The sequence below is a fragment of the Esox lucius genome, chromosome 13, assembly GCF_011004845.1.
Source record: "Esox lucius isolate fEsoLuc1 chromosome 13, fEsoLuc1.pri, whole genome shotgun sequence".
Lineage (NCBI taxonomy): Eukaryota > Metazoa > Chordata > Actinopteri > Esociformes > Esocidae > Esox > Esox lucius.
The window spans coordinates 36,376,968-36,396,455 of record NC_047581.1 but is presented as its reverse complement, the minus strand read 5'-3'; the positions used below and the strand labels follow the sequence as shown (position 1 = coordinate 36,396,455).

The 19,488-nt window shown below is 40.3% G+C and overlaps 1 protein-coding gene and 1 long non-coding RNA gene across 2 annotated transcripts; both read left to right on the top strand.

Moving 5' to 3' along the window:
* Positions 1 to 3,565: 3,565 nt before the first annotated feature.
* Positions 3,566 to 4,903, top strand: LOC109616495. Its single transcript, XR_002197630.2, has 2 exons — positions 3,566 to 3,715; positions 4,291 to 4,903. It is a non-coding gene; the product is annotated as an uncharacterized LOC109616495 (long non-coding RNA).
* Positions 4,904 to 5,269: 366 nt separating this feature from the next.
* c13h9orf116 (linkage group 13 C9orf116 homolog) lies at positions 5,270 to 7,990 on the top strand. Its single transcript, NM_001303909.1, is given in 3 exon segments — positions 5,270 to 5,441; positions 7,459 to 7,537; positions 7,636 to 7,990. Coding segments are annotated over 3 exon segments (396 nt in total). The 5' UTR covers positions 5,270 to 5,310; the 3' UTR covers positions 7,822 to 7,990.
* Positions 7,991 to 19,488: the final 11,498 nt, after the last annotated feature.

Below are 19,488 nucleotides of genomic sequence, written 5' to 3'. Positions count from 1 at the left end.
GTGGAATTCAGAAATGTATTATATTCTGCAGAGATCCATACAACAGACACACTACTAACGTCTCCATTCTTGTCAGTGAGGTTCCTCATAAAAACAACATTTGTCTCTCCAGATAAGTCTTTTTTTTTTATTCACACTGTCATAACGGACACACTACACACTGTCATAACGGACACACTACACACTGTCATGACTCTGCCGACTAGGTGTCATAACCGTCTCAGCAAATGTGTATGAGTTACTGGTTCTGTCACACAGAAAGAGAGAGTGAGTATGGGAGGGCCGGCTTGCATACTAGCATTCTTGCTTAATCTTTAGACAGATTTCTCACCACATCTAATTTCCTCAACATGCCCGTCACATAGTAGGAAATAATAACACTGGAAGTTCTCATGACATGACCCTTCTTTCACTGACTGACTCATTTTTACACCATCCTCCACTGACCTGTGCGTTCCTTTTTACCCCTCTTTCAAACACACTTCAAACAGCAATGGTTTGGTATACGGTAGGGCCCGGGGTTCAGGGTTTGGTATACGGTAGGGCCCGGGTTTCAGGGTTTGGTATACGGTAGGGCCCAGGGCTTAGGGTTTGGTATACGGTAGGGCCCGGGGTTCAGGGTTTGGTATACGGTAGGGCCCAGGGTTCAGGGTTTGGTATACGGTAGGGCCCAGGGTTCAGGGTTTGGTATACGGTAGGGCCCGGGGTTCAGGGTTTGGTATACGGTAGGGCCCGGGGCTTAGGGTTTGGTATACGGTAGGGCCCAGGGCTTAGGGTTTGGTATACGGTAGGGCCCAGGGCTTAGGGTTTGGTATACGGTAGGGCCCAGGGCTTAGGGTTTGGTATACGGTAGGGCCCAGGGTTCAGGGTTTGGTATACGGTAGGGCCCTGAGCTTAGGGTTTGGTATACGGTAGGGCCCAGGGTTCAGGGTTTGGTATACGGTAGGGCCCTGGGCTTAGGGTTTGGTATACGGTAGGGCCCTGGGCTTAGGGTTTGGTATTCGGTAGGGCCCTGGGCTTAGGGTTTGGTATACGGTAGGGCCCAGGGCTTAGGGTTTGGTATACGGTAGGGCCCAGGGTTCAGGGTTTGGTATACGGTAGGGCCCTGGGCTTAGGGTTTGGTATACGGTAGGGCCCAGGGCTTAGGGTTTGGTATACGGTAGGGCCCAGGGCTTAGGGTTTGGTATACGGTAGCCTCAGAAATCTGAACAGATAGGGGTGGAGTGTGCGTAAGCGATTTGTTCAGCAGGTGAATACTGCTAGGCCGTGATCAAGTTTGATCTCCCTACATCACTTCCTTCATTTGTTCTTGATTTGATTTTGAGGTTTTTGAATCCAGTGAGCCTTGGGACTGGGAGCTAAGGAATTCAAAACATGTTTAGTCATTATCTTACTGTCTGGGTTTAGCAGCAGCCCTGGCTTTCTGTTCTGAGAAGTGTGTTGTTTCATGCATCCCAGCCCTCTTACATCCTGTGCTACACCTGCCCCTCCCTCTTGTCCATTATTAGCCTTTTTCAGTCCTACATGGATCATTAACTAAAAGACTAGACAGCAGCCTGCCTGTGTTACTAATGCATCACGAAGACACAGAGCATGAATGAGCCATGATAAAACAAGCTGTGCTGTTTGACCTTGCCGAGTTTAACACTCAAGCAGATGCAGCCGTGGGGCAAGACTAAACTGAATGTATGTTGTTGGTAATTTGGGGATTAAATGTATGGACATATTGTACTCATGTTCCTAAGTATGCGCCCTAGATAACACAATGGTGCTGTAACTGGTGTCTTGGCTGAGGAATGTGAGGCTGCACCACCACCAGGTCATTCTCCCCAGAGGAACAGGGACCCTTGCCCTTGGGAGCCAGGAATTCCTGTTTGGCTCCTTGCTCTAGAAATTCTGTCTCTGCTCTTGATTGTGTCTCCAACCCCCTCTATTTGAAAGGGATCATTTACAACCAGTCATATTTTTAAGACCGTCTAGAATAAAATCAAATGTTTACAGCTGTGATGATCTTTGCTTTAAATTAAGTGCATCCGAGACAATGGAATGAAGCATTCTAATTCTTTTGGGATGTTCACACGTGTGGGAACAATATATTCTGGTCACTGATAGACTATAGTGTTCGTATTAACGCTGAATGCTTAGGCCCCTATGAGTTTATGCTTTGGAGACTTGTCTCTGTGCACTTGGTACAAATGGCCAAGAGCCTTGCATTAAGACCAGCCTCACTCCCACGGACTAGTTGTCATATTACCATGGTTACCGGCTGAAAATACCTTTGTGTTAATAACAATGAATGGAACGAATCCAAGATGGAGCCGAGATTTTATTGCACCGAGTACAAAACATTTGATCTTATTATTACCAGTCAAATTATGTTTTTTTACCATTTGGATATCATATAAATTACATACAATATCTTTTTCCCACAAACATATTTTAAATTGCATTGTAAACAATGAGCTCAGGACAATTATGAATGATTACAAATATATCAAGCTACGGTTGACATAAACATGTTTTTTCCTTAAGTCTTGTCTCCATCCCTTTCTGAAAAAACTGGTGCAATCTGTTCCCCTGTGAAAACCGCAGTAAATCTTGACCCAGCCTATGTGTATTTGCAGACACATGGTTATAATGTAAGCCTCCTTCACCAGTGAGTGGTTAATAGGTTCACAAGTTCTCTCCTTCAAGTTGCAAACTTAAAATTAAATCTGGATTACTGTTGGAAAATAGCAATGCAGCATTTCCTGTCTGAGAGGAAGCAGGAAGTGACTGGAGGATGGCGATACTACTCCCTGGGCCCTAAGAACAATACGAAGTCTCCCTCACACAGGAAACGGATCTGCGTCAAAGGCAGCCTGACAGAGTTTTATGAAGGCCGACGGCACATACCCTAAGGATGCAGGATAAATCACTGTTTTCACTCCCTCAGACTTCTGCAAAACAAATCCCTCTAGAAATAATGGTTGTGAACAACTGTACGGTTATTCAAGCCTCAGTCTTTATGGTGTACTAAATTACTGACATGTTCTATGAAGGCATGGACACGTAATAACTTATTTCTCACTACCGTACTATAGCGCTACTTTTATTGGTGGACAACTTTAAATATACCATTCCCGAGGAGATCAATACTCCATTGTGGAGAATGTGTATAATAATGTATATATTGTAATGTGCAGAAGGTCGGTTACATACGAAGTTGTAGGACATCATATTCAGCCCTGTTCTTACCATCTTTCTGAACAGTATTATATGGTCACACTAGGATAATTTACGCCTGGTCAACTCTAATATAATTCTACAGTATACTAGTCTTCATAAACTCAAATATTGTATAAATCATGCCGCTACATAACCCACATGGATGCTTGACAGCACGTAGTTCTTTTGAAGATGTCATTCGTGAAGCATTTTGAGTGGGATAGAGGGTGTTTGTGCTTCCCTATCAGTTGGAAACACACACAGGAATTCCGGCTTTGGAATGGCCATCCAGTTCCCGGCCTCTACAGGAAGGTGTGCATAAAAAGCACTTTCAGAAGAGGCAGGCATTCTTGTGGATTCGACAGCGAAGGAACAGAAGAAAAATAGATTCTCGTAAATGGTGGGAGATCGAGACGATGGCGAAACAGGCCTAAAGGCCAGTCGGTGAAAGCAGGTGGTGTGCCAACCGGGGAGTCTGGACGGTTGGCATTTTATTCTCCATTCCTTGGTAAGTTGGGAGGACAATAATGAATTATATTCTATATCTTGTATTTTTGTTTACCACAGAAATACTAACATTACGTATTATAACCTCGCAGTTGTGTGATACGCGAAAATGTAAATAGACTTAATAAAATAACAAGCATTAGGCTTTATTATTTGTCATTTGATTTTGCTTATTTTAAAAACATAAATATATTCAATTAATCTCTGGTATTCAATAGCAAACGTTTGCTTTTTAAAGAAATTGTTGGAGCAAGGGAAGTCTCCAAACACTATGTTTGTGGATACAGTCCGCTGCAAATTCCCTAAGTTTTTGCGACACTGGGTTGAATTCAAAACAGGCCCAAGTATTGATGGTAATTGTAATATTCTAAAAACAGCCTGTGCATGATCACATGAATTTACTCATAATATTCAACATCGTATCCTTTATCTAACAACTGCAATGTGCCATCCATGCATAGGCCAGTTTACATTTTGTTTTGCCATTCAAAATGCGGCACGCTTATTCATAATTGTTAACGGTCAGGTCCTTTAACAAAATGTGTAGGCTAATATATTTTTCCTCTCATGTTTCAGATCGCCCTGAAAAAATGGAAAATATAATATCTCAACCTCTACCTCAAAGCCAAATGTATCCGAGGAATAATTAATGGGATTGAGGACTGTTGGCTTCTCGTACCCAGAGCAAGGACACAAGACACAAGTTTCTGCCTGCTTCACGGTCCATTATTACTTTTGGTACGCGCTAGGCCAGTCTCAAACTCGTACCGTGAGTAATAATGCACTGTGGCTGTCAAAGCCAACGGTCAGCCAACAGTGACGGACAACACCTCCCCAATCCTGTATCATGTAAAGAAACCCAAGAAAGCAGGAACGCAAACTTTTTGCCATTTTACTATAGCCTAAACATAAGGTGTATTGTTTAATTGCTTACTATAAATACATTGTTACATGTTGTAGCCTGTAGGCTGTAGGTCTACAGTGTTGGTGATAAATCCCAAAAGGTCGTGGGGTGAGGGCCACACTGACTGCTTTATTCAAAGAATTATCCTAGTCTGTATATTTGAAAGTTATAACTATGTTGCTTGCAAAAATACATTACCTGTACCTATGTCTGACGGTTGACCTATGGGCTATTTATGTCGGATCTTGTTTTGATAGCCTACAATAAAAGCGAAATTAGGCTGTACAAACGTATTCTCCTGAATTTTTTATCTAACATTTTTCTCAAATATTACACATCGAAATTTACCTAAAGTTTAATTAAATATAATCTTGATTGATTGGAAATAAATGAATAGGAATTATGTACATCGATGAAAGGACATTTAAATGGAATTAACCCGCAACTTTTCAGAAAGCCCCTCGAGGATCCTCTCTACCTGTTTAAAAGTTGACACGGCACAAGGGCGAAAGCCTGGACTACACTATGGAGGCAGACTAAGCCTAAACCGTGACACATTGACAACTGTTAGCCCAAATCGAGCTCTACAAGGGACCCTGATTAATTCCGACGTCACTTAGTTACATTTGTGTTGCTAGCAACAAGTAGACTGTCTTGTGTCGTGTGCATCTGGACGTTATTCCTTCATAATAATGAATTCTGGGAAAGAAATGGAAACTCATCGATCAAATGACAATGTAACTATGAAAACTAGTGACGTTTACAAAGTGGACGAACATCTTCCTACACGTTTCAATAACCCCGACTGTTTTCGTGGCTACAGGTCAGTGGTATGGTTCTGATCCCGGAACGCGGTTTCGCACGAAGGTTTTCCTGCTATGTCACCAATTAGCTATGCTGCTTCCAGCTAGTAAATATATCCATATCTGTATGCGCTACAGGGCCTTCTGCAAGAAACATGGAAGTTGGGAGTTTTACTATAATAATGCTCAATAATATGTGAAACTTTTTTTTTATCTGCCCTGAAACCAAACATTTCTACGGTTTGTTGACTGACTGAGAAATGTCATTGGGAGCTGCACTCAGGGTAGCCAGATTTGATTGACAGTATAGGCCTACCATAAAATCACAGACGAAATCCGAACTCCACTAAAAACGAGCAAAATTATATTCCTGATAGCAAGCAAGTTTGTTTATATAGGACAATTCATACATAGAAGCAATTCAGTGTGCTTTACAATGGAAAATTTAAAAATGCAATACAATCAAACAGTCAGATTGTTACAGTTCTCTAACCACCCTCCAGGGGGACTCTCCACCCCGGTATCTCAATCCTTGCCCTCCTGCGCTTGGATGAACCCGTCTGTCCCTTCGTGCTATGTAACCGTATGTTTAAGCCACCTATTCCAAGACAATTTTCTCACCTATACTGTCAATAAATAAATACACCATGCTGGAAACCCCCCATCTGGCAAAACTGGCTTCACTGACTGCCTTGTGCTCCAGTTAGGAGAAAGCAAAAAAAAGAAAAAACACTTCCATGGACTTATAATGTAGCTCATAGTAGGTTTGATTGCAGATTTAGTTACAACAGCAACAATTCAGTAGCCTAAAACCAGACAGATATTCATAATACACTAACCTTTAAACCTTTTATATTACAGGGACATCACCAGACTTGCAAAGGAGTCAGAATTGACAAGCAGATATCTTAGTGCAAGTTATGCAAGTAGTTGTGCAAACTCATCAGACCAAAACAAATAGAATAACATTTTAAAATTGGATCAAAAGACCCGGGGCTTGGCCTACGCCAGAAAGTCTCAGGGCTGAAACCCTGGACGCCCAGGCCTAACAATGGCCTGTATTACAATGTGCTACCAAAATTTGTAACAGTTTTGTAATGTCATGACTGTTAATACCATGAATTTACACTACCAAATGATATTCAATATACAGCTCCGTAAACAATTAAGAGACCACTGCGCCTTTTCCTTTTCATTTGCAAAAAAGCTGAAAAGGAAAGTTTTGTGTGAGGAACAGAAGCGTTCAATTTGCAGTGGTCTCCTAATTTTAACCTTTCTGTTCCTCACTCAAAACCTTCCTTTTCAACTGTTTTGGAAAGGAAAGAAGAATTTTTGGCCGAGCTGTAAATGTAAGGTTATGGTATGGCTAAAAACATCCCCTATCATTGGATTTCAACTTGTAACCATTGTTGTTAAGGTCAGGGATGTTTCCACCTGTCCACCATCTCCAACAATGATGCACTACCAAATATCCACATCCCGACCACAAAACGCTACCAAAAAAACACAAAATTATACCTTTACAGGCCTCACCACTGACTCTAGCAGCCTGTCTGTACTCCAACGCTACCTTACCCAGATTAACGTATCTTGCGAATTTGGTTCGATCTATATAAAATAATTAAATATGCCCTCTGAGACTAGTCTCAATATTTTAATACTACAGCCTGACCATTTAAAGACCCAGTCATGGTTCTGTTTTTCCTGTGCTTGGAATCTGACAGAACACAGTTGATAAAACAGTAGAAAAGTGAAATTAGTTTATTTCACTTTAAAGTTTCATTCTTTTTACTGAATGCAGCCCAATAAAAATTAGAATTCCAATCCCAATCTCTGCCAGTAACAGCCTGCTTTTATTTTCTCCTTTCTGCTTAAACCACTCCCAATAAGGATACATTTTGATATATATTATAGTAGTAAAGACACTACTAGCAATTCTTCAATGTTGATATCAAAACACTGCATTTTGCTAGTACAATATATGCATTCAATGTTATTGATAATCAATGCAATGAGCCAATGCTTGTTTTATTTTAGTACCAAGAAAAACCACCCATTCTACCAGACATCAAACCAAATATATGGAAACAAGAGACCAACCGTTCATGAAATGCCGGTAAGAAAGATGCCATAATTAGCATAGCCATGAAAAACATTATACAATAATATGTTTGGGACTGATCTGTTTGTGTTTCATTTTTCCTTTCCCATCAGACATCTTTTCATGGGAGTTACCGGAGGTTTTCAGAACACATGCTGAAAAGTGGGATGTTCAGAGACAATGGTTTCAACACATCCATTGAGAAGAGCAAAATCGCAGGACACAACACTATCCCCATGTTTCAAGACAGAATCAACTTCCATAATGCGTTTGTCAGTGGGAACTGTCCGAAGAATTGAAAGCATTGCAAAACAGGACCTAACAGTTCTTCATTATTACACTTGTGCCTCACACTCTCTTTGCTTTTTAGAGGATTCATTCTTTTCATGAATATTGAACACCAGCCAGAGGTTTTATTGACCCTACCATTGGGGATTTATTCAAAATAAACCTATTCTCAGTTACTACAGGACTTGAGTCTTTCATAATTGGTCAGATGTCATTTATGTCCTTCCACAATGGGTAAACAGAATCCTTACCTCAGGATCACTTTTGGCCACAAGGTGGTGATCTAGTAACATCTTACTGAGCATATTTCTGGCACACAATTCAAAGACGCTGATGATAGTTTAGGTTTTGCCTCTCTTGAGATTGAGACTGACGAAAGCTTAAGAATTGATCCAACTCACAGAACCTATAAAACAGAACATTTCATACATTTTTCGAAATGTAGAAGATATACCATCTATGATTTAATTGATCCTACTAGTTATTTTTAACCGTCCTGAATTAAATGAATAAAAAAAAACTGGGTCATGAAAAATCACATGTATGAAAATATTGTCTTACTGTGGTTGCTAGGAAACTGGTGAACCAAGATAAGTATCAGGGAAAAAAAATCAGTGGTGAATTAACTTGTTCGATTTTAAGACATTCGATTTGATGCTTCACTGTGGATCAGTGAAGTTCTGCCCATTCTGCCTTAGCCCTCGTTTTAGCACTACATGAACTGTGGCTTTGCTGCGATGACCACCTAACAGATCTGGGGAGCCCATGCACCGCTGATAACACGTGTTATTTTAAAATGTATAATCAATATTATTGACACAGTTTGTCTGCAATACAATGTAGCCCATTCCGTAAGTAGATTGGATTTTTGTGTCTGTAATACCAAACAGTCTGAGACTAACCTTATCAATGCATGCGTATCTGGTCCTAATGTTTATGTCTGGGAACATTCCAGCCATCTCAAATCTAACAGTTGCGTTGTCTGTAGCTGTGTGTAGCACAGAGGAGAAAGTGTCCAAAAGGCCCTGGCACGGTCACAGACACGGTCACAGACATGGTCACAGACACACTCCCCTCTGTTTTGGTGCGCAAGGCTCTTATTCTCTCCAGGGAGACTAGAGCCATTTTCAGCTCAGTAATGACTGTCAGAAATCTGACATGCTGGAATTGGCAGTGCAGTTGGTGACAGTGAATGGAATCAAAATGACATCTGGTTGGTTCTGTCAGAGCTATCAGACGTGAAGTACAAGGCTGTGGTCTGTTCTTTCCCTTTATTTTTTTTTCTCCATATTTTTAGGGGCTAAAGGTGTCGCTAGGAACTGTGGTTAACAGATGTTTTGGATTGCTTCAAATCTGATTCCCAGAGAAGCATGTTGTTGTATTTTGTCCAGGTAAACAAGTGTAACCAATATCTTTTACACGTCACATTCTGTATAGGATTATAAACAGGCTATTTATTACTGGCTGTTCATGGTGCTTCGTGTTAACAAAGTACAGTCGGTGTAAGTGTTCACCACTGGACGATGTTTGTTGAAGTCTTTATCGGATGTCTGTGCACTGAGCTTCAGGAATAATAGCTCAGAGAGGCCCGCTAGATTGTCAGACAGAACTGTCTTCTCCAATATTCCGTAAACTGGTCTCTGTGTATTGGGCTTTGTCTGTGCATTTCCAGAGCTTGTCATTATTTTATTGGACTTAAAATGAATGTTTTGATTCTCACTGAGAGTAGCATTTTATTTTGGCTTTAAGTCAACCTTGAAACACATTAGTATATTTAAAATATATAAAAGAGAAAAAAGGGTCTTCCTATTTTTATTCTATTTGAATGTTCCCAATTAATGTATTTGTCTTCAATACCATTTTAGATTACAGGTTTTTTGCTGACTCTTTATAATAGTTCATAATGGTATGATTCCAAGACATACAGTAACTCACTCGGGTGTCAATCACAGCAAAAGTCAGAATATTTAAATTTGGAATATTTAGCTGGTGTTCTTATCCCTCACTTAAACAAGTAGGATTGCTCAAGGGCATAACAACTTCAGCTTGTTAGCTCAGGGATTCAAACGGGCAAACTTTCGGCTACTGGCCGAACACACTAACCACTACTGCAGCCCTATTATAGTGAATGGTACAACATGTAGTCTAATGTGGTGTTATGCTGTGTGGTGAGTGAGGTTTTGGATGTAAACCATGCTGTTAATAAAGATTTCATCTGGTTGGATGGAAGGTTTGCCAGCTTCTAGCGCACTAAATGCTGATGAATTGGGTCAAGGTCTGGGCACCCAAAACAGTCACAGCTGCATTAATCTTGATTGCAGTCTGGCGCCAAGCAACCGACAAAACAAGTCTTAGGCAACAAATCTGCTTTCAATTCAATTTTAGAAGCTGCAGGTGCAATGAAGGCCCTACCTGGCCTGCAGGAATCCCTCGTTTTCCCTTATATGCTGCAGAAACATTCAGCCCCATGGATGCCGATGAGTGCAGTTCTATATGTTTCTACATATAGAAACAAAACCAATACTTAAAAGAGTTAAGAGGTTTCATAGACTTTGACACAAAACTGGAACTGCTCTCTTCGGTTTGGTTGGAGAGCTCTATATCCACACCTGGAGTTTGTGGTGCTACAACAGCGCTTTGATGAAAAAACAGAAGAAGTAAATAATCAAGGCGAGTAACGTTTTCGTTTTGCTATCATTTACTGTCAGTCTCCGGGGTTGTCACCACAGTTGTTATCATTTGGGTTTGCATAACTTGTCCCCCTTAATAATATGACAGATATGATGGAACCATTCGTCATTCCAGATCATTCCGTTTTATGACCACATCGGTGAAGTAGCGTTTGCTAGTTGCATTCCCCGTGGGCGCAGCGGGTGAGGTAACTGCAGTGTCATAAAGAGGTGACACAGAATGGGACATGGAGGAATGCATTGTGGCGTCTCAGACACCTCAGGTTTCATCATAATCTTGCATCTGGTTGACCTCCCTTGTGACCTCCTGTCAGATCTGTGCACCCCCACACTCACTGCGCTTGCACCCAGAATGGAGCCAATTTACCGCAGGCTGCCCTGACATTCAACAACCACAGTGAACCACAGTAGCCCACTATCACAGCGCGATGGCGGTGAATGTTCTGCAGCCTATTTAACATTTTCGGGACATCATTTGTTTTGTTTTATGGTTGAAATATTCATTTTGACAGCCAATATTGTTTAGGCCTACTCCGTGTGTGTGTGTGTGTGTGAGTTTGTAATAACGGAGCAGATGGAGTTGTCTGCTTGTTCTCCATGCACAGTTGATCCACAAATCTAATCCTGACACCGTTACTGCTCCATATCAGTACTTACATTGTTTTCTAGTGAAAATAAGGATAGACGAAACACAGCCAATTCCTTGGGAAGGGACAGTGCTACCTTACCTGAGGGTGCATGGAAAGTGCAAATTGCGTTTTTACTGTTACTGTGGCCTCGTTGGTTATTAGAGAAAGAGGATTGGTGTACATTAAAAAAAGGATACTTTTGTGCTTGACGGTCAAATCAAACACAAAGGGTTGCAAAATATGCTACTGAGCTGCATTTTGTATGTATCTGTGTACTCTAAATGTGGGCCTACTGGCATATTTTTTATCAACCATCCTGCTGCTTTGGTTGAAGATCTTACTTTCAGAACATTATGACCTTTGACAAATGGGCCTACCATTTGTGGAAGCTCATATGCTCACTTCAAGATGGTAAATATAGCCTAGTATTTCAGTCCACTCAATATAAAAGATATGGGTAGTCCAAAATACATTTTAGGTTTCATTGATTTCAAGGACAGAGCAAAGTCAAGAGAGACTTCATATGTGTATAGACCTGTAAAGGCGCTGTTTTTCTGAACCTCAAGCCGTAGTTTTAAGCAATGAGAGATTATGGGCATGATAAGTCATTGAATTAAGCTTGACACAATGTATTAGGGTATTAACTAACAACTGTACGAAGGACACTAGGTAAGACGTGATGACCCATTACTGATGGGTCCCAAACACCCTGTCCATACCACCTGTTAGGAACTGTGTATGTGATTGTCATAGGACTCTCTGAATAGACCCTTGGGTCATAGGTTGGAATATGCCATAAAAAGATATTTTATAGGATAAACCGTTCTTATAATGGACTGTGTAATGGCTGGCTATGACCACTGACCGCCTCCTATGTGTCCTGCCATAAAAGACTGGGTTAACTTTGTAGTCATTGGAGAACATGTAAGAACTACGGAAGATCAACATCTTGGATTCATGCTAAATAAATAAAGATTATCCCCTGACTGCGGTTTAATGATTCTGTTCATGGATCAAAAGTGGAAAGAAGCTAACAGCAAGGTAGCTGCATCCCCCAGTGTTAGTGTTGAAACACCTCACACCATTATCTGCTTCATCTCCCATCCAATAAACCAGCATGTGTATTAGGTTTTCCTTTCGATTAGGTTTGCAAATTGCTAGCATTCTAAAACCTTACGATCCATTTCTCTCCCTCTTGTGGTTTATGTTCTTTTGTGTCATTTATGTTGCCTTGCTGCTACTCTCTCCTTTAATTTCATGTCGGTTACTTCGTCAAGGCACATATTACTGTATGTTCATACTAATATATAGAAGTAAAAAAGCTTTTACAGAACACCTGAACTAGCTTATGCTTCTAACTGAACTTTGACATTACAGTGTCATAGGTCACGGCTTAAACATTACACAGCATTGGCTGGAATAGGCTACAATTATAACATGATGAGGAGTGCCTATAGAAAGTTAAAATGTTTCCATTTTGTCATTTTAGCGCTTCAGCGTTTCAAGCATTTAAATCATATATTTACAACACGTTTTACCCTTTAAAGGGGAGTTTTTTAAGTACAAAAGTATATGTACTGAAACTGAAAACTGGAGAAGTGTGAGTTCATACTTGTTGGAAGCACCTTTGGTAATAATTATAGCTGTGATATTGGGGTCTAAACCAACTTTGCACACCTGGATTTGGCAATATGTTTACCATTGGGGGATATCAATGGACAGCAATCTTCAAATCATGCCACACATTTTTGATTAGATTTAGGTTGAGGCTAAGATTGGGCCACTCAAATACATTTATATGATTATTCTCTTATGCTGGGTCATCAACTTCGGAGGGACGGTCTGATTCGATAGGGTTTTGGTGGTGCCTCTCACGAATAATGAATCATACTGGCCAAACGTCGAGGGATAACTTAACCTAACCTTTGAAATCTTTTTATACCAATCCCCTGGTCTGTTCCCTTTGACAACCTTGTCTCTTAGGCCTTCTGATAGCCCTTTGGTGCTCATTTTTGGATGTTCACTTTGAAATGCTGAATTTTTCCAGAAATCCTGTGAATCATTACAATTCGACACATGTGGAGGCCAATCATGTGGTGTTTGATATTAGACATGACAGGCCACACCAAAGTTTATTTAGTGTTGATACAGGGACTATGGAGACTTAAGTGGAGCTAATCAGTCATACAAGCTTGCCTCCTCTGTCAGAAATGACCACTAATTTAGCCATTTTCAATATTTACTTTCCAGATGCTTAACAGACTCATAATATTCTACTTTAGGATTTAAAGTTAACGACTGACTCTCTTGAGATATGGAAATGGCACCAAAATATTGAAACAATAGGCCTATAGGAAATGGCATTCTACGTGAACTGATAGACTTCTGTTTAAATGTACGGTACATATGTAGCCAAGTAGTATTCTTATTTATATCGAAGTAGACAATAAAGGGTTATAAACATACTAACCACTTAAGTAAAATAAAACATCCTAAAATGACCAGCTGTGTAAACTGATTATAATCCTCTTTTTCCTGTGACTATTTTTTTGTGGACATTCTCCTTCCTGTCATGGCATTGAATCCGGCTATTCAGCGTTTGTGTTACAAGAGCGTTACTACAGGACCACAGCCCTGCGTTATACTATCTCCTAATAGGAATGTAATCAGATTCCATTATTACGTTTGCGTAACCAAAAAGTTATGTTACTGATTGCAATTTTGGATAACATTTAGAAAAAGCCTACTCAAGCCTGATGTCACTTTATTTAGGTTTAAACATGTGAAAGGGGCTCTGCAAGCTGCATTATGCAAATACGAGAATGAAACTAGATGTTGATAGTCAGACATTTTCTCAACATTATATATGCTTTTTATTTAATCTTTATTTAACCACCAGTGGGACTAATCATCAACATATTTTATAATCTGTGGCCCAAAAAGCCATGGTGCCATTATTTCATGGGAGAGGAGAAATAGTGATAAAGTATCTCACCAAAGTAGGCCAGAAACATGAGAAAGAAAAATACCTTTTGTGTACCTTTATAATCTCTGGGTTTGTTTTTTTAACACCATAGGTGCCATATTCCTGTTCATTCACTTCATAGACATTAAATGAACAGAACAAACAAGCTACCATGGGAAAACATGCCTTTTTTCATACCTTAGTTTGTATCATGCTGAATTAGCTTTGAATGAAACCCATCAACAAATGCTGTAGCACAGCACTTATTATATCAGTGAGGGGAGATTGTCCCAAGTCTTAGTCTTGAACTAAGAACAGTGCTTGTCATCTAGGTTGTTCAAGCAGAACTTTGTCTCTTGATGCCTGATTATAGAGGCTGAGACAGGGTACGCGTTCAACCATGCCAGGGTCGTCTCCATGTGCCTGCAGTGTTCTTAGTTGAACATTTCTTGGCTTCTGTAAAAGAAAATGAAAGAGGACTGAGCAGTATTTGTCTCCTTTATCTTGAAAGCCTTTTAAATATTCATGACTGTGTTCCCTCCCGCAAGGATTCGTTTGCCAATGTTGCCCTCCTTCTATTGATGTATTCTGAGTGAACATACGGCCAAAAGACAGATCAGAGTTTACAATTAAATTTTAGGCCCAACCTCCCCTTTTCTTCATTTGGAAATTGGAAGCATTGTTGCTATTCTAATAAACTAGCTCAATGGCTATTCTGGATGGCCAATCTTGTAAAAACAGATGCATAAACACACTTGAATAACAATATTCTGTAGTCTCAGCTGTCAATCTGTTATACACTGGGGAGAACAAGTATTTGATACACTGCCGATTTTGCAGGTTTTCCTACTTACAAAGCATGTAGAGGTCTGTCATTTTTATCATAGGTACACTTCAACTGTGAGAGACGGAATCTAAAACAAAAATCCAGAAAATCACAGGACAGAATCACAGAATTACAGGACAATAGGCAAGCAGCTTTATGAGAAGGGAACAACTGTTGGCGCAATTATTAGAAAATGGAAGAAGTTCAAGATGACGGTCAATCTCCCTCAGTCTGGGGCTCCATGCAAGATCTCACCTCGTGGGGCATCAATGATCATGAGGAAGGTGAGGGATCAGCCCAGAACTACATGGCAGGACCTGGTCAATTACCTGAAGAGAGCTGGGACCACAGTCTCAAAGAAAACCATTAGTAACACACTATGCTGTCATAAAATCCTGCAGCACACGCAAGGTCCCCCAGCTCAAGCCAGCGCATGTCCAGGCCCATCTGAAGTTTGCCAATGACCATCTGGATGATCCAGAGGAGGAATGGGAGAAGGTCATGTGGTCTGATGAGACAAAAATAGAGCTTTTTGGTCTAAACTCTACTCGCCTTGTTTTGAGGAAGAAGAAGGATGAGTACAACCCCAAGAACACCATCCCAACCGTGAAGCATGGAGGTGGAAACATAATTTTTTGGGGATGCTTTTCTGCAAAGGGGACAGGACAACTGCACCGTATTGAGGGGAGGATGGATGGGGCCATGTATCGCGAAATCTTGGCCAACAACCTCCTTCCCTCAGTAAGAGTATTGAAGATAGGTCGTGGCTGGGTCTTCCAGCATGACAACGACCCGAAACACACAGCCAGGGCAACTAAGGAGTGGCTTCGTGAGAAGCATCTCAAGGTCCTGGAGTGGCCTAGCCAGTCTCCAGACCTGAACCCAATAGAAAATCATTGGAGGGAGCTGAAAGTCTGTATTGCCCAGCAACAGCCCCGAAACCTGAAGGATCTGGAGAAGGTCTGTATGGAGGAGTGGGCCAAAATCCCTGCTGCAGTGTGTGCAAACCTGGTCAAGAACTACAGGAAACGTATGATGTCTGTAAGTGCAAACAAAGGTTTCTGTACCAAATATTAAGTTCTGCTTTTCTGATGTATCAAAAACATATGTCATGCAATAAATTGCAAATTAATTACTTAAAAATCAATGTGATTTTCTGGATTTTTGTTTTAGATTCCATCACTCACAGTTGAAGAGTACCTATGCTTCTACATGTTTTGTAAGTGGGAAAACCTGCAAAATTGGCAGTGTATCAAATACTTGTTCTCCCCACTGTATATCCAAGGGGTACAGTGTATTTTGATGGTGTTTCTATACGGGAGTAGAAGTTTGGCTCTGGACAGAACGCTGTTGGTCTCCCTGTCACACTTTGATATGTTTGGTCTTTTGGAGAACATTGTGGATGAGCTCCAGTATGTGCCTGGACTCAGCTGAGAGTTGGGCAGTGTGCCACTCCAGGGCCCAGGCACAGATGGGGTCTGCATTTCCAATGCCATATGTCAGAGTCTCAGCCCCTTTGGTATGTGTAGGTTGGCACTCAGTATCACTGGTGAGGAAAACAAAGAAAAGAAGGAAAAACACCAACAAAAGGATGAGAAGATCTCATGTGTGTTCTGTTTGTCATACTGGTAGTCAAGAGACAAACACACCCATCTTCTCATCTTCTCAACCACACCAACATTTTGGAGTTGCATACTGTAGATTTCATGAGACTTTTCTGGTCTTTCGATGTAGTCATGTTTTGTTATTGGTTTTGTTTGAACTATTCTGTCTATACATCAATTTTCTCAGTCCAGGCTATAATTCTGTGTGATGCGTTACATCAAAGGAATTTAGCAGATGCTCTTACCCAGAGCAGCTTACAGTACTGAGTGCGTTAATGTTTGACCCCCCCCCCCCCCCCCCCCACAGAAAAATGCTAGCTTCTCAAATGCCCTACTTCCACAAAAGCCCTTCTTTGATAAAGAGTTGAGTTCAGTTCAGTCCATTTCCATTCATGTTTTAATTTAAGTTGTAAGTTCATAATTAGAATGTATTCTCTGTTGCTCTAGGAGGTTTCTAAATAGCCTATCAAAAGGTCTAATGAGTTGCTGCTTTTTTCCTGTCGCTCAGCAGAACTGTCCTGACAAGTCCTGTTTTCAAGAAATTAATTAACAAAAATTATTATTATTGTAAGTGAAAATGTACCAATGGTTTTAAATAGTAAATTTGACATATTGTACATTACATACATTTTGGACAGTAGACCTTAATGTTTTTGGTGGAAATTCTGGTGTCCACTAGAGAGACTTAAAAAAATATGAAAGTACATAAATACTTTTTAATATGTTGTCAACACATTAAGAATCCAGGCATAAGCTATATAAGTGGTTACTGAAGACCCCACATCCCAATTATATGTCAGTAAAATCAGTCGGGATGTTAAGTTAACATTAAGAATAGTATTATACACTAGGTATAATTTAGGAATGCTATTGTGCATCAGCCCTCTGTCTATTGAAATGCAAGTTACTCATTTGTCTGACAATAACACCCATTTTAGATATTAGGTCTTGCCAGGTTTCTTAACTTGAAGTTACCATACAAGTAAAGAAACCAAATGATCATGCACAGTGGCCCAAACCTCTATGGGGCCCCAAATGATTTTGTTCATTTTTTATCATACTCACTCAGATTTCATATTAACATAGCAGAAGTCTTGGTAAAATTAAAAAGGGGAATTCAATTTAAAATGACAATAGGTTCTCTCTACCACACAGAGTTGCAGAAAACCTGCTTTACTACTGTTGTGTAACACTTTGCTACAAAGTGGGGCCAACCAAATCTTGCTTTGTTCCCCAAAAGTCTAGAGCCGGCCTTGTGAGGGCATATACATTCTATAGGTCACTTGTTATATGTTGGTACAGTAGCTTTCACAGCTATATGGACAACATGGCCCAGTTCTGTGACATGACTTCAGCAGTTTCACCATACTTAGCATCCTGCCTTTGACAGCGTGTCTTTGTAGTCTCAGCGCATTGATTCTTACATCATTGGTACAGCTCAGTACTGTACATTCTCATTTGAACTACCTTTTGATATACAATTTCACAGAAATTCGAGAAAATCCTAGAAGTTCCATTTCATATTGAATTGCAGTTTTTCTTCTGATCTTTCAGGGAAGCCTCATACTAACAATGAATTACAGGGAATTTTCCATAAATCCTCTTTGTCAGTGGCTTTTCTCTTGCAGCAGATATAATTTCTTTGCTTGTCTAGAAGGCTCCTTGACCCCCTCAGCCTTTGAATCACAGGGAGGTTTGTGGAAGAGGTAAAAATAGACCTAGCCAATGATCTTTTTTTCCTGTAAGCCATTATCAGTAGTCTTTGTGGCACTGGGGCACAGAGGTGTTCCTTAGCCCTCCGCCACATTGAAAAACAGCAACGTGGTGTGTGATGACAAGCATTGCAGATAGTACACCTCTAACAGTTGAACCTAAACATGGGGGGAGAAATAAGAGATTCATTTATTTTATAATAACTAATGTGCATAACTTTAAATGGAACATAGCAGATTCCACACACTTAGGCTTACATATCCATTGGTAAATTATGTAAATGGTTGAAGATTTAAGATACTTAGAAATGATAGAATATCAAGGATGAATAAATGCCATTCCAGGCTATAAGAGGATGAAGAGGATGTAAACTCAATAGAGAATTGATGTTGGAAGGATTGGAGGAGCTAAGAGGCATTTCCGCAGGCAAGAGATTTACTCTGTATTTGGGACTTGTGATTAGTGCTCCTGACCTTCATTGGTAGCTATTTCAAAGGCAATGCATTGTAGAATGGTCTATATTACATATTTAACCGTGACACCTTACTTAAAGGGGATATACAACAGCAACCGAAGCGGTCTTTACATTTGATGCTGTCTTTTTGCATAAACATCCACGTCTACAGATTATACTGTAGAGTAAAAGTCCTAATGTGTATGTATTTAGACTGTGGGTAATCTGACAAGCTGATAAACCTAGAGCAGAAGCTATTTTGCAAGGACATTTTTAAAATTCAAAAGATGGTAGACTGAGCCTTGTGACAAATACTTTAAATTGGATTGAAATCAGTATTAAGCCTATTAAATAATGGATGATTGGCTATGGTCTAAATAGCGGAGTGACCGGATTTGTTCCTGAAGGGACACAATTGTTTCTAGGCCTGTTTTGATTGAATTACTCAGCTGAATTACTCAACTTTATATCTAGAACACTTAATAACAGGGAAAAGGTACAGCATTAATGAAGGGATCCTCACAAAGTGTAAGACTATTGCAAATCGCCAGGGAATAGCTTGTGGAATAGGCTGCAGGCTACACTACCCATGAGAACATTTCAAAGAAAACACAAATGTATGATTCGTTTTTACTGTAAATATAGGTTAATTTCAACAAACTATTCACCAAAACCCAGTTACAAGGATTGAGGATTGTGAGGTGAGAAATATCTGGTAAGGCAATCAGGGCAAAAGCGATGGAGGAGCATGTTATCCTGTGGCTGAACATTTGCCCTCTGAAAATCTGATTGATTCT